General features: G+C 39.9%; 2 protein-coding genes across 2 annotated transcripts; both read left to right on the forward strand.

The window, feature by feature from the left end:
- The first annotated feature begins 5802 nt into the window (after positions 1–5802).
- On the forward strand, positions 5803–6610 carry LOC108115081. Its single transcript, XM_017226329.2, has 2 exons — positions 5803–6277; positions 6338–6610. Exons 1-2 carry the CDS (start codon positions 5982–5984, stop codon positions 6564–6566), a joined length of 525 nt encoding a protein of 174 aa, XP_017081818.1. The 5' UTR covers positions 5803–5981; the 3' UTR covers positions 6567–6610.
- Positions 6611–6816: 206 nt separating this feature from the next.
- On the forward strand, positions 6817–9133 carry LOC108115080. The gene is given in 9 exon segments (XM_017226328.2): positions 6817–7141; positions 7198–7367; positions 7472–7615; positions 7676–7777; positions 7779–7886; positions 7951–8127; positions 8186–8484; positions 8575–8720; positions 8777–9133. Coding segments are annotated over 9 exon segments (1743 nt in total). The 5' UTR covers positions 6817–6849; the 3' UTR covers positions 9082–9133.
- Positions 9134–15787: the final 6654 nt, after the last annotated feature.

Here is a 15787-nt window from a genome sequence, read left to right on the forward strand (position 1 = left end):
CACTCACATAGGCGCTCACATGGCGTGTTTCCGTTTCCGCCTTTTGCAGGCACGTGCGTGTCTGCGGCTTTTGGCCATGATTTTAGTCGCCAGTGTATATTTGTGTGAATGGTATGTGTGGTTGGCATGCCTGTTGACAAATTTGTGGTCAAGCGAAGTCAACAAAGTCGTTTCAAATCAAAGAACTGGGTGCTTAAAAAATTATGCGTTTAATCCCTGCCATTATAGACAGCTAAAAGTTAATGAAGCAACGATTAAGTTTAATGCGAAAATAAATAAATAATAATTTAAGCAATTTTGTATTGATACGTTCCTGATAAAGAATTATAATGGGATTTTTTACTTTTAGCTTTAAAAAAGGAATTACACATTTACTATTAATATTAAGACTCAAAAAAATAAATGCATTTTTAAATTCAATGTCAATAATAATAAATAAATGATTGATTTTCCGAGCTTTTTGATTTTGAAATAGACATGGAAAGGAGAGATTACAGCAAACAAAAACTGATGTGTTTTAACCACTTTTTGTCCTTTAATTCTTTTTATAGAAACAAAGAATTATGCAAAATAATCCACAGCAGCTAAATAAAATAAAGCTTCCATTAAACCTATGGTGAAAACGGTAAACGAATAAGTTTTAAATTTAATAAAATTTTTTTTTAAATCTTTCAATGACCAAATTGCACGGAAAACTCAATTATCTAGTTCAGCATAATTTTTGTAATTGTTTAAATAAGTTCTAGTTGGCGAACTACGTGTTGGCTAGTCACCTGGTAAATTCGTAACTGCATCCCGAATAAAGTGGTTTAAAGCGTTTATAATTTCTTATTATTAAATTACCCTACTCCCAGGACTGAGGCAATTAACTTTTGCCTGGGTGACACACTTTAAGTCAGGTGAGAGGATTGCATGCTTGAGCCACCTATTCATTTCGCCGCTCCATCGTTCCACCAAAGCCTTAAACCTCACTCCATTAGGTTTTGCCATTGCGTTTTTAATTAATTAATGTGCCTCCATGTGGGGCTTCGCCACTGTTTATGGTTTAAGGAGATCAAGCCAGACAAAGTATTAAAATTTAACCGGGCCATGTGTGTGTGCGTATATAATTAAAAGTGCCGTCTACCACGGGCTAAAAACTTATGCTCAGATGCTGGAAAGCTGGAAAGGAAACCGAGTCAACAACTTTCTATTTTGTCAATGAGCTGGGCTGCTCGCTTCGCTGCCAGAGTTCAGAGATTCTGTCCGACCCTCCTGTAAATGACACACTCTCTGCATATATGCAACTGGAAATAATTTTTCAATTCGCAAATGAAACTTTTGACACACACAAAAAGGAGAGCAAACTTAAAGTTTGCAATTGCTGCAGCAGCAGTAGCAGCTCTAGTTCCCCGGTGGAAAGCGGTAAACCAGAAAAGGAGGAGGACTCAGGAGGAGCGGGTCTGCCAGCTCGTCCAGCTGCAATCGTCATGTTCCCGTGCACTTCTTGGGGTTTCTGTGCCATTTCTTGCTGTGTTTCTTTTAGCCACGGCCCCAACTCCAGAAGGAAATTACAAACCAAAGTAAACGCCAGCAGCAGCCAAGGAAGTTGTTGACGCAGGACGAGCGCCGGCGCTGAGTGTCAGTGTCATATCCTGTGCCAAAAGTGCACACAGAACTTCGGCCCGAGACTCCAGACTCCGGATCCAGGGACTGGGCATCCACTGACGAAAATGTGGGAACTGTCAAATGATTTAAATTATTATTATTATTTTTATAGAATTTAGAGACTCTAAATAAAGAAAGTAATTAAATATTGTAATAATATCACCAAATAGCAATAAAGCATTTCTTAAAATTCTGTTTGGCTGAGTTTCTCTCAGTGCAGGACCAAGGGCCAGAGATGCTGCACATTACAAATGAATAATTTATGCGCGCGCTCTCTCAACGGCAGATGGATGAGGGATACGGATGTGGATGAAGCCGCTGGCTGGGAGATCCAGATGGGCGGCTGTGTGGCGTGGATAGTGGGATAGTACTGAGCGGCCCGTAGACTCAGTCACGGAGGACTGCGGCAACGTCCAATCCTGGTCAATGCCAAATGAGTTGTGGCAGCGTCTCGCTGGTGCCATAAAAGGGAAAAGGGGGCAACGGAAACCGGGCGTCGGGATAGGGGATAGGGAATGGGAAGCTGTTGCTCTGCATAAACTGAAATCTGCTTCCCCAAAACTTCGCCCCAGAAGGGCAAATTACATGGCTCTGGTGTGAAAATTATCTTCCTGGTAAGCGGCGGCAAAGAAGACGGAAGAAAGCGCAAACTCAAAAGTTATTAGAGCAAATTTTTGCCTTTTGCCTAAGTAATGGCCGAGTGCATATCTCTCAGCACATATTGAGTTATGACTTAATTGGATAAGAGCCCGGTTTGCGCAACTTTGCACTCCCATCCCGCTATCCACTCTCCCCCAGCCCACTGTACCATCAGCCTTCAAAGCCCCTCCTGTGGTACTAAGTTGGGTAGAAAGTTGAGAAAACATTTTTTCTTTTACGCCCTGAGACTCGGCTTGCGGTATGGATCTCGTAAGGCTCTGATTATGTTTCGCTAGGCTATGAGTAGCTTTTCTGGATTATCTGGACAAACGTCCTATCATTTCGATTTTAAATGCTTATTTCTATTGACGTCACTTACAATAAATGTTGCTATAATGTCGATTGCAAAAAGAAACTACAGACTTATAAATATCGGTCAATTATTATTTTTAACTTCTCTTATAGACGTCAGTTGTGATAAGGATTACTAGTGTTGCACTTAACTGCCTTTTTATATATGCGTAAATAATATAAAAAAAAAAGGAAACATTTATTTTTTCTGACATCATCTCTTTCTTTTGAAAAATGTTAGGAAACTCCCTTCTGTAAAGATATCCCCACTTAATGTAAATTTAGTATTAAAATGATAATGTATATTCCCTTGGCAGTTCATTCACTTTAAATCAAGAGTTTTGAATTAAACGTGAACGGCTTAGTCCAGCTGTATAACAATTGAAGGGTATCCCGACACACGACTGGCAAGATCAGACGAATGGGGATGAACTAAAAGTGCCCTAAATCCCTGCTGGGAGCCCAATCAAAGCGACTTTAATGCAAATGCGCTGCCATTTCCCTTTCCAGTCGATTCCGGTGACACACAAAAAACGAAAAAACACAAATGAAGGACTCAGGGATATAGGGAAACAGTGACGAACCGGCAGTGCGATTTGTGCTCATTTGTCAATGCACGGGTGATGCTGGTTCGGTGCCACTCGCCTCACGTCAATCCACATAACGTCTACGCCCCTTTGGCCACGCCGAATGCAGTTTGTAGCCCAACCCAGTTGTTGATTTTGTTTGCGGGGATTGGGTAAGGGCTGCTTGGCGTTTTGGTTGAAAACACAGAACACAAAACACAGAACAATTCCATTGTCAGTCCCAGTCAGCATCCATTTGAACATCAAACACTCTGCCCTGAGCCCGCTTTGCTGTTGGGATTTTAATTTATAATTCAGCACTCGACATGTCACCAAAGAGTTTCATCAATATGCACTCCAAAATCAACTCCACGACAACGTAAACCGATTAAGCTATTCGGTGATTGGGAGCTCCCTCCAAAGTAAGCCATAAATGTTTCAGTTGAACATGAACAGAAGAAACCTGTTTCGACAAACTCTTTGCATTTTTTGTGCAGTTTGGTTTTTAGCAAAAGCAAAAACGGAAAGGTACCTAAAAACTCGAAACCCTCTGGTCCCCCTCTTTAAGCTTTAACCTATTTTGTATTCACGGCTTGAAAAAAGGTTGTTTGTATGCTACGCGGTTGTTTTGTAATCTCACACAATGGTGAAGATTAAAGTGGCGCTAAAAAACGCATATTTAATACTAAGACGAAAAGGCTATAGGTTCCCTCTCAGCGTATTGTGAATCATAAAGAGCGCTTATCAGAATAATTACTGAGAGGAATTGAAAATGAGAGGCAATTCCCTCTCTAAATGCATTTTTGCTTTTATTATTTCTTACTCGTAATAAGCCCATCATTATTTTTACTGAAACCAGATCTCAAGCCTTCTCTCCCTAATTGTCAATTGACTCTTTACTAAAGGTGTTATAAACTTCTCAAAAAATGTAAAATTTGAATCTGCACGTAATTGGCTTTTTTAATGGAATACTAAAACAATATTAAACATTTTGGCTTGTCCCTTATAAATTTTTGTTAGGGCATAGAAAAGCCGACAATGTTTTTTAATAAAACAATACCAGTAAAATAAGAAGGCGAAATATGTGATTTTTTTTCTCTTTTCAATAAAAAATACTTACACGAGAGGCTCTTTGTAGGCACTGCTAGCATGGATCGATTTTCATTAATCTCAGGATCGCTCATCGGAGAAGTTCTTAGGTTCAACCAGTAATGACTAAACGTGATTTTTTGCTATCAAGCTTGAGCCTGCTATTTATATTCCTGCAAACTGGTGTGTAGTTTGATTTATAAAAGTGAATTTGAACTTTATTTAATATTTAAAAATTTAATATTTTAAAGCCCAAGCTGAATTCACTTGTCGCGATGGGCAGGTTATTCGTAGCTCAAGAAGATGTGATGCCCATATAGATTGTAAGGACGGCAGTGACGAGACCTTCGCTGAGTGCTATAGCCAGATCTGCCCAGAACATAAGTGCTCATATGGTGGATGCTACAACGACAGCCAGCGTTGTGATGGCAAATCAGATTGCTTTGATGGAACTGATGAACATTCCAGTATTTGCAGTGGTAATCAAAATCCTATGCACTCTGAAGGAAACGATTCAGAGCTGAGATGCCCGTAAGTCTTACTTCTATAATACTTCTTGATTTTACTAACTAATTTGTATTTGTAATAAATAGTTTCTGATTTCGACTAGCTTATATTTGTCACCAAATCAGTAGTAGATTTCCTTTGAACTCCCAAAACTATCTTTGTGTTGGTTTTAATTTAATGAGAATTTAATTAAATTACCAAATCAAAACTATAGGATATGTATACGGAAATATATTTTAGAATATATGTATGACTTATGAGAGTGCAATTAAAATATATATTTGAATTATCTTGAATATACATTTTGATGTCTACTCTATATTGATAAGCCAAGCAAAGATCTATATCTTAGGCTTACAAATTGACATTTAAATGAATAAAAATATTTTAATATGAAAATTTGCCTTTCAGAGAAAATACTGTAAAGTGTAAGTCCACATCGGAATGTCTGGATGTTCAAATTCTTTTGCGATGGCATCAAAGGATTGCCAGGATGCGAGTGATGAAACCAATGGTGACTGTCTTAATACAAAGTGTCCCAATGACACATTTCGCTGTGCCTACGGAGGTTGCTTACCCAAAGAGAAGGCCTGCGATGGGAAAATTAATTGTTGGGACAAATCAGACGAGGAACATTCTATATGCATTGATATATCTGGAAAGCAAGAGATTGGTTTTCTAAGCGAATCTCAAAATAGAACAAGTCGCACCACGACGATGATATCACGAAGTGGAATGGATACCTCTCGAATATTCAATTATATTTCGGGATGCACAGTTCCAGGAAACCTGAAGAACCTACAGGTGAAAACCCTGTTCAATGTACTGCCCTATAAGGTTGGTACACGAGTAGCAGAATCCTCTGTAGTTCAGCTGAGTTGCTCTGAAAATACAAAACTGTATGGCAGCAATTTGAATCACTGCCTCAATGGAAAGTGGCAGGGCCCTTGGCCCGATTGCATTGGCGTGTGTCATGGGAAGTCATTCACCCGGGATCCCTCAATTCGGTCCACTTGTCGTTACAATGGAGACACCAAGGATTGCAGCCTCAGAGATACCACATTGTTCGTTGGAACCACGGCAAACGTTACATGTGCTCCCAGTTACAAACCAAGGGGTCCGGTTTCCTGGCAAACTCGAACCTGCATTGAGGTTCCAAGTGCCAAATCACCAGTTTGGAGTATGGAGAGCAAAATAAATCGCCTTGAATGTATTCCCGAATGCGGCATTATATTGCCAGCTGTGAAGGATATTCCTTGGATTGTCAGCCTATTCACCAATGGCATTAACATGTCGAATTTTATCTTCAGATGTCTAGGCAACATAGTCAGTTCTTACTCGATCCTTGTCGAAAAACAATGCATTGATACTGACGATGTGATGAGATATTCCATTGTTATAGGCGAGCACAAAGTTGCCTTTAATGATTATGATGCTAGCCCATATAGGGTACGGTTTATAGAAAGCATATATAAAAGGTAAGATGGCAAAATTAAAACTTGTGGACAAGAAACTATACTTCATTAAATTATTTTTAGCCGACATAACGCCCTCTTGAGCATTGCTGATCCTTTTATATTCTCTCCATTGGTGCGACCGATTTGCATACCTCCAATTCGTCAATGGTATGCCCTATCCTCAAACTCAACAGCCTACACTTATGAAAAGCTCATCAAAATTAACTATCTCATCAACATCGAAGATGATATACGCCAAGAAATCAATCTTGTTCAACAACACAATAGATTGAACATAAGAGATATGTAAAGGAAAAATAAGAGACATAAAGGAAAAACAAATTTTATATATCCACCTTTTAAAAATCTAACATATATTATTTTTTTAGGTATTTCATTAAAATATTTAATTAAAACAAAATTAAAAAATCAAAATGTTATGAGTTTTAAAATCTCTAATGCCTCAGCTCGATCTTTCAGAATGTCAGAAATACAAAAATTTCCCAACATAAAACACTTCTTTTTATACTTGTTGTTTTTACTTTGCTGTTTGTTCGGGATTCTGGGTCTCTATAAGTAATTGAGATATTGCAATGGCCAGCAAAGCGAGTGTTACTGATAGCCTTCAGGCTCCAAGTATCGGAGTGCCAATGCAGCTGAAGCCCTGGGAGATAAATCCCTGGTCTCCAGAACGTCTGAGCAACATGTATTCCGACTGGGCGTTGCACTTCTTTAATCAACAGCGGTACTCGAATGGTCTTCGCTATTTCAATAATTCCCTGGATATGAATCCCTTCAATGTTAGCGCTCTAATGCGCCGGAGTCAGGTGAAAAGATCCATGGGTCTGGCGCCATTGGCTCTGAAGGATTGCTCCCAGGCCGAAGGTTAATTCAGTTCTATCAAAATCTTTATCTTGTTTGATTTGTATGTTTTAATGCAGATCTGTTAAGGCGCATGAAGCCACCAATCACAAATCCCAATGTCAGTGTTGAGGTCTGTGATTCTCTCTACGAGTCCAATCGACTGGAGGACTCCAAGATTAACCTTCATTGCCACCTGAGGCGCTTTAGCTCAGCTCAGAGAGTTCCTGTTGTAAAGCGTCTGAATGTGGTGAGTTTATCATCTAAAAAGTTTTTAAAACCATTATTTAGTATTGAAGAAATATTATTTATATTAATTTGTTTATTCTAAAATATGGACTTACAACTTTCCAGCTAGGTGAGAACTTTCGGGACACATTATCGGATGATACCACCATGTCGGTCCAGCGCCTGATCAATCGCATGATGAGCAGTCTGGCTAAAGCGCCCAAGGAAATGAAGGATAATTGCGATGTAGTTAGCATATTGGAAAAAGAGGTAACCTTCTTCATATAGGAAATTATACAAAAGAGTACCTAAGGCCATATTTAATTTTAGGAAGTACACGTGTCTCCGCTGGAAATAGCTAGACGAAAAAGACACTTTAAGATTTACAACCAGTCGTACTTAAACAAGTGCTGGGTGGATGTAGCATTCCTGAAAAAAGCTAAGAGATGACCCCAATGTCCAGCCCAAACATTGTCAGAAGTCTTCCGAGTATTTGGGAAAACTGATGGCCACCAATTACAAAGCGGAGCGTACCCTAACGGTTTGAATTTGACATTTTAATTATCGGTGTAAAATTCTGATAGCCATTCGCTGTCATTTTCTAGAAAATGTTGCACACACGCTGCCCCATGTACGCCCTGCATCGCCAGAAATATCCCAACGAGGCCCTCTACATAAAACAGAAGGAGGAAAATCTATTCCGCATTCAGAACCAGACGAGGCGAAATATGTTTAAGATTCTGCGCAGTATACGACTGCTCATACGAGTTGGGGAACTAGATGTGTGGAACTAGATTATATAAAATGTAATATTAACTCTGATAATTATTTACTCCACAGAAACTTACAACGTTTATTGAGGAGGTTATGGGCGATTATGTCACAATCAAGACGCATCGCGTAATGCCGTGGAAATTTGAATTCACTAATGAGGTCTACAACTATTTGGGTTTGGCCCGCATTAATGAATTCAAAATTCCCGGAAACATGACCGTCTTGCATGGAAGACAACGCCTTTTGACACTTTTCAGACTGCCAACTAATAACAATCAGGAACTGAAAAAATCAAGAACAAGCCAATCGTTTCCTCTGAACATAGCAAAATCGGCTACCAGTGATCCCAAAGCGGAGAAACACAAGTAAGTTCCCTACAGTTAACATATTTAAAAAGCTTTAACATGTTGTTTTTCCATTTAATATTTAATTTTTAAATTTTATTCGTTTTCTAGAAAACAAGTAGCCCGTCTGGAGAATCGGATGCGGTTTGCTGAATACCACATAGAACGATCCTATCTTTTACATGAACTGGCCCAACAGCATTTGAATTTCAACTCATTTGATGCGGCCTGCTCCATGGCCCGGAAGTCCTTGGAGGGTGAGTTAAAAAAAAAGGTTAGATAATTAATATAAATACCAAACTAAACGCCACAGAGGCCATCAAATGCAAGAGTATTATTTGGAGCTTTTTGGCTTTGATGGTGATATGCAAGGCCCACGCGATCCTGGGCAAGATCGAGCGAGAAAAGGAGATTCTAGCCGAGGCCTTCGAGCTGGCCAAGAAGATGAAGAACCTTGACCTGTGCCTATTCATTGACATTTGCTTGAGGGTCAATGCAGAAGAAATAGAAATGAAGCGAATGGTAACTGCCGATTTGATCTCCAAAAAGCAAAAGTTTGGCTCTAGAACGTTACAGAGTATCGATACTTTCAATGAGGATCGCAACCAAATTACCTAACAAATAGTATGCTTGAAATGGAATAATTTTCCTGAAAATACAAAATATTTTATCCCCATGACCAGTTTTTTTTCACTCACTGTCAATTAATTAATTTTAAAATCGTTGCCTTACATATAACATATAATTTTAGAAAAATTGTCCTGAAACATGAACACAAATAATTTTTATAATGCCACATCCGAAAAATGTAATATTTGGAATATGTTCACCTCTTTTGCTCAATTTTCCCTCGAGAAGAAATTAATCCCTTGGGCAAGGAAAAAGGACGAAGCTATTCGTTGAAGTTCCCCTTGCAAAAGGCGAAAACTTTAAAGTGCGATTTTCCACAGGAATTTCCGGGCAGCTAAAAGTTTATCTCAATGAAAAACCCCAAGCACATTAACGGCTGTCGGTGTTGGGCATTCAATCACTGCAAAGTGCAGCTGCAACTTGCTCTTATATATAAATAGTTTATGTTTCTTTCCGCTTCTTGTTGGAGGCGGCAACCTTTTCAGTGTAAACTTTGCACACTTGGATTTTGGATAGCGCCGGATCTAAGCCAGACTCCCCCAAAAAACTCAATCCCCCCAACCAGTTGGATTTTCTTTCACCTGATGGTGGCAGGAAGTTCCGTGCAACATCGCACAAAAGACGCAAATAAATGAAGCCATTTGTTGTGTTGTTAGCTGATTTTCGATGCAAAGGATGGCCAAACTTTCCCACCACCTGCCCTGCGAAACTGTTGGCAATTCCCATTAGTCGCTTGTCATTTAAATTTTTTCGACTTGCTTGTGACCTCGTGTGTATGGAGTGAATTTTTAAGCTCAACACGCCAATGCCATCCGGCAACTTTTCTTTGACTTTCAGTAGGTATGGTCCTGGTTCATGCTACGGAAGTGGCTCATTTAGCAACGGAAATCATTTGTCGCCCTTTGGTCAGTTGTTAAATTAACAATATTTCTCATTACATTGCCATCGGATTTTTATTTAATTAATGGGCCGAAAGAACTCTAGATTGGTATAAGACGTGATTTAAATTTGTGTTAGGATGATTGAGCTTATGTAATGTATTAATCAAAAATCTTAAAATATAGAAAATTTAACCTTAATGTATACTTACATACGAGCAATAAACTAGTTCTTACCAAATACTTAATGAAATCCCACATACTTCAGATATCATTGACCAATTGTTAGACGATCTTTATCCTTTTGAACACAATCAAAAGGCTTGAAGTTGCCACTTACAGAAAGACGAATCCTGCAAGTATTTGTTTCCCTGCCTCGAGCCTTCATTTAACTACATTAAATCCTGCTTTAAGCAACCGCAAAACAGGGGGAGAAAATGCAGCTGCATCGGGGAATGTCTTCCTTGGTCTGTGCATTGTGCTTTGTGTGTTTTATGATGCAAAATTACACAAAGCCAAATAAGAACAAAGAATGCGAAAAGTGGGCAACAAAGAAAAGCAAAGCAAAATAAAACAAAGCGAAACAAAACAGCCCGACAGCAGCCAACTAAAACTGCAACTCAACTTTGTAGACAAACCGGAGGCTGCTGCAGTTGCTGTTGCTCCCGTCGATGTTGCTGCTGTTCCTGTAATGGCAGCCGAGACATGGCATAAAAAGGCAAAAGAAATTGCTTGCAAGCAATTAAAAGCGCAGCAAGGCAAATAAATGGCCACGCCCAACGATCGACGCCCCTCTTCCTGTAATGGACTTAAGCTAAACGGAGTCGTCGCTTCGGTTTTTATGTAGTTACCAACTTGACGTACTAGCTGACTAATTAGTCATAAAATTACACGACCCAGGAGGACGAGACGGCCGCACAAAAGCCGGGCAAACACCGAAGGAAGGGATCTGACTCTGGCTCTGGTTCTCGTCCTCGCTTCCAAGTGTCCTGGCAGCCAAGTCAAAGTGCACTGAGCGGCCGGAAACAGTTGGCGCTGACGGAAATGCGTGCTCGCCCCACACACACTCATACAAACACACGAGGGCATACTCGTACCCAATCACACATCTACACTTTCGGTAAAACTGTTAGCTATAAATGTCTTTTTAAAATGAGAAATACAAAAATTAAAACTACTAAAAAATTATTCGTCATTTCTGATTTCTGTTATTTAAGCTTCTTTAAAATTATATTGATTTAAGATCTGGTATATAGTTCTCATCCAATAGCTATTTTTATGAACTCATCTGTATCTAAGAATCAGAGTCAACCGGGACCTCAGGCTTCGGGCGTTAGGTCTGCCACTAATTGCTGATTTCCCGTGCCGCTGGCAGTGGAAACGGACTCGAAAACTAGCGATGGACACGTGAACGGAATGGCGAGTGCAGCTCCGATCCAGATAGAATACATGGACAAGGGGGGAAAGTGGAGCATCTGGAATGGAAAATGGAAAATGGCCCTACTTTCACAGTCATACCCATACACACACACATATGTACAAAGAGGCATAGGGAAACCAAAGCGAGGCCGCACATTTGCCACATCACTTATTAGCTTTATTGCTTTTAACAATTTCAACTTCCACTTCCTGCAACGGCAGGGAACTAAAACGTGTGCTGATTAGTGCCACACACCAGCCCATATAGTACTACCCTTGTCTGCCAGAGGCAGCGCCATAAATTCCTGAGCTGCAGGCAAAACTGCAGCCAAAGTCAAAGGCAACCTACACGAACAAGTTGGAGCGGAGTGAGAGTTGTGGAGCTGCACTGAAAAGTGATTTGCAATATTAATATAACTCACTAAATTGCATAAATAATTAGAAGTGTTATTAAATATATTTTATTAAGAACTTCGACCTTTATTCTGAAAACATTCTCCTTTCTAGTGGTTACTATTTGATTTTTAATTCGGAAAGAAAAATAATGTGTCATTTGAAAGATATTTTATTCTCCTTTTAGGAATGTTTAAGAGTAAAACTTGAATATCTTAAAATACTTAATTCTCATCTGTTTTATGACCACTAAGTGCCTTGAATAAATATTTATGACTGATAAGGTAATCAAACTCGCTTTTCCCAAAGACAATTTTGGGGTTTTTTCTTCTTGTGTGGAAGTTAGGATTGCTGGGGGCAGACACATGCAACATTTAACATTGCAGACAATTTATAAGGACATTCATGGCACACGGCGGTGGCGATGGCGATGGCGATGCGAGGAGGCCAGGCCCATAACTTGGCACTCGGCACAATGCGAACAGCTCGTCCTGCCCTCATCCGGCCCGACCATGTGTCCTGTTTTAGTTTTCTCTTTTTTCCCCTTTCCCGTCCACAGTCCCGCACCCTTTCTTTCGCTTTCTCCCCCCGCTCGCATTGTATTTGAAATTCAACATTTAAGCCACTTATGGGCCAACTTGAACTGGCATTTCAAAGGCTGCATCGCAGCAGCTAAGGCAAAAGCAGCAGGACAATGCCGCCTGCAAAGATTTATGGCTGGCTAAAAGCGTGAGAGAGGATCTGGTGGCAATGATAAATGCCACCACGAAAACGTTTAAAATAAGGCAATAATATTTAGCATCTAATAAATGGATTAAGACAGGGACCATGCAAAGCCAATAATTCTTATCTGCATAGTGTAAATGTGGAAAAAAAAATGCAATGCCATCAATCAAGGCTGAAATGAAAAGGATAATTTTAGTTACCAAGAATGTTCAAACACTTAAAAGTTCTTTTGCGATATTTTGACAAAATACAGACGTGGATAAAAAGTTCTCAATGGCCAAACCGATAGCAGCCAATCCATTTCGATATCCCCTCGATTAAACCGAAACTAGCTCAATCTGTCAAACCGCCAGCACTTAAGTCCGCCCGGCTGGGAACTTTTATGGCTGCAGCTGTAACTACAGTTTGTGGGTTAATGCATCGAAGACAGGGCTGTCATTTTAGCCCTGGCCCAGGCAGCAACACCAACCAGGTCCCAACATCGACATGCCATTCGATTCCGGCCAAGTCTTGGGGGAGACCCTAAAAAAAGAAGGGGCGGAGTTGGCCGGAGAACATGCAAATTAGATTCGGGCGAGGTAGCAACGGGGCCAATTCCGTGTCCAGCCAAGCGACAAGGATAAGTAAGCCACCGCCCGATGCACTCGAGGATTCCCAGCCATGGTGGGGTCATTGTCTGGTCACAAAAATCCCACTGCACATGGTGAAATCTGCGGAAAATTAGATTCCACTCCCCCAAACTGAAATACCGCATATGTGCATGAAAATGGCCAGAAGAACGTGCTGCAAAATCCACTGCTTCTTTGTTGGGGGCTTGCCAACTGTATTTATGACACGTGACTAAATGAAATTATTTGCGGCGGGCAATCTTAAATCGTAATTGTGGCATCTCAGTCGGCTTTCGGAAATATTTTTGTTTCAGCCACCTCGACACGAAAAAGGTGGACAGTTCGCACACAGACCGTCCAAGGATTAAGTAAAATATTTATATATATCTTATATATATGCAAACTTGCGGGCCTTCGATTGTGGCAGAGTCAACAGAGGAATGCGCCTGTCCCTGACAGCTCAGTTCAGTCCGCCTCGGCTCGAAGTCTCGGAGTCTAGATAATAAAGTCGCTTGACAGCAAGGATGTCATATTCGTATTTCGGAATTTTCTTGGGAGGCATTGTTATCCAGCGTCAAAGAAAAAATTACCAGACATGTGGGTGGTGAATAAAGGGGACATTCAATCTGAGAAGGCCAAGTGCGTTTTTTTTTAAAAAAAAATACTTTTGGGTTCCTAAACTACCACTACGTTTTTAATAAATATGCAGGTCACATTATTATGAATACATTTTTATTTAAAACACCACTTAAGCATATACAAATTTAAGCCATTTCTCAACTATAAACGTTCGAATACTTGAAATATTTTTAATTTATATGAATCCACTTTAAAACGATATTGCTCCACCGTACTTCACATATATCCTGCGGCGTTTCTTTGTGACGTGAAACAAAAGGCGGAAAGCCTTCGCAGCCAGTGCAGCAGTAATAAACTCTGCCCAACCCACCGAAAATGCCTGTGGAACCCTGTCTACGTCCTCAAGTTTGATTTCTTTAAGAGCGAAAAGTAAATCAAACGAGTTCGCATGCCGCTGACAGATAGCATTGAATGCACTGCAAAGACAAAGCTGGCAACTAAATGTAAAAATAAAATATAAAACCGATGGGGGAACCCCCGAAACGAACACAATCCAATGCGTGACCTGACTGAGCAACTGACGGATGTACTTGAAGTCAACTTCATTTTAATCAGCGCCTGACAGCGAGCAACTATTAAGGGGGAAATGTAATAGTGTCCTCGTCCTTGTTCTTCCACCTCCACTTCTACCATCACCGCTACCTTTCTGTGAGATCGGGTCAGGAATTTGATAAGCCCCGGGTGATAAGGCGGCGTCGGCAGACGTTCAGCTCGGGTTCAGTTTGAAAATGGCGTCACAAAATACATTTTGAAACGAGCAGCGAAAACGTGAGTTGATTAGCAATAACCCGCTGGCTCGTCCTCGATATATATATGTATATATATTCGAGTATGTGTGGGTTTGTGTCCTTAGCGCCATTTTGTTTCATAGCGGAGACAAGTTTAATGGGCACCTCTTAAAAGGTTTCCAGGCTCCGAATATGGCCCGCCACATTAGTGCCTCAAGTCTGGAGGATACTAAAAAATTGTGTACATCAAGATATATGGCTAGCACGTGGCTGCCATATGTCAGAGTGGCCTTTATTAATATTTTATGTGTTGTTTATAAAACAACAGAAACGTAATGTTTTTCTCACTGACGAGCATCCAATGGAAATTACGTACGCATATTGACGTAATGGCTGAACCAGTTTTTCGCCTCCGTGCATTTTTTCTTTCAATTAAATGTGTATCTGCAATTGTCAACTATATCAATACAGTTTTATGACAAAGGCTTATATTGTTAGCTGCCTTAATTTGCAATGGCTGACATTTGTGAACGTTTTAATGCCTTTTTTCGATTGCAATATTTGCATTTATTCCCTTCGCTTAACTGTCATTGCTAACGTCTCTTTGGTTATTGATCCAAACACAAAAGCCATTAAATCGTAAATCTCTTTTTTGTGATCTCCAAGAATGTAATAAAAAACTAATGAAATTTAATCACCTCAAAAAATAAACATAAGACTGCAAATTATTATCAGCCTCTGAGGTGTCCAAATAATAATCATTTTATTTATTTTCTGGCTCACAACAATTATTTAATATAAGTTGCCCTGGAACTCTTATAGGATTTAGGCACATGAATAAAAATCATGATAAATTGTTTAAATATATTTTTATAAAATAATAAACAAGAAACTTTCTTCGTTGATACAATAGAATATAACCGCAACTGGGATTTTGCCATGAAACAAATTCAAACCAATAAACAAAAATATGACATACCCGAAATCCAGACATTGACAAAGTTCTACAAGAAATTGGCCAATGCCGAAAGGGCCACAGAAGTATGACAAGCCAACTGAAACACAATCGAAAGAAAAGGAAATTAAAAACATAAATAAAAAGCCAACCCACTCACACGCAAGGGTCAGGCCCAGTTGACCCATTCTTATGCAACAACAAGTGAGAATTATGAGCCAAAGCTTTTGGATCTGTGGCCAAGGAGTTCTGTATTGTAATTCATTTGCTTAGCTGCCTCCAAACAAAAAGCAACCAGAATTAAATGCACACAAACAAGGCGAGAAAATGCACCAGAAATTCAACACT

This window comes from Drosophila eugracilis, unplaced genomic scaffold (assembly GCF_018153835.1).
Source record: "Drosophila eugracilis isolate 14026-0451.02 unplaced genomic scaffold, ASM1815383v1 contig_722, whole genome shotgun sequence".
Classification (NCBI taxonomy): domain Eukaryota; kingdom Metazoa; phylum Arthropoda; class Insecta; order Diptera; family Drosophilidae; genus Drosophila; species Drosophila eugracilis.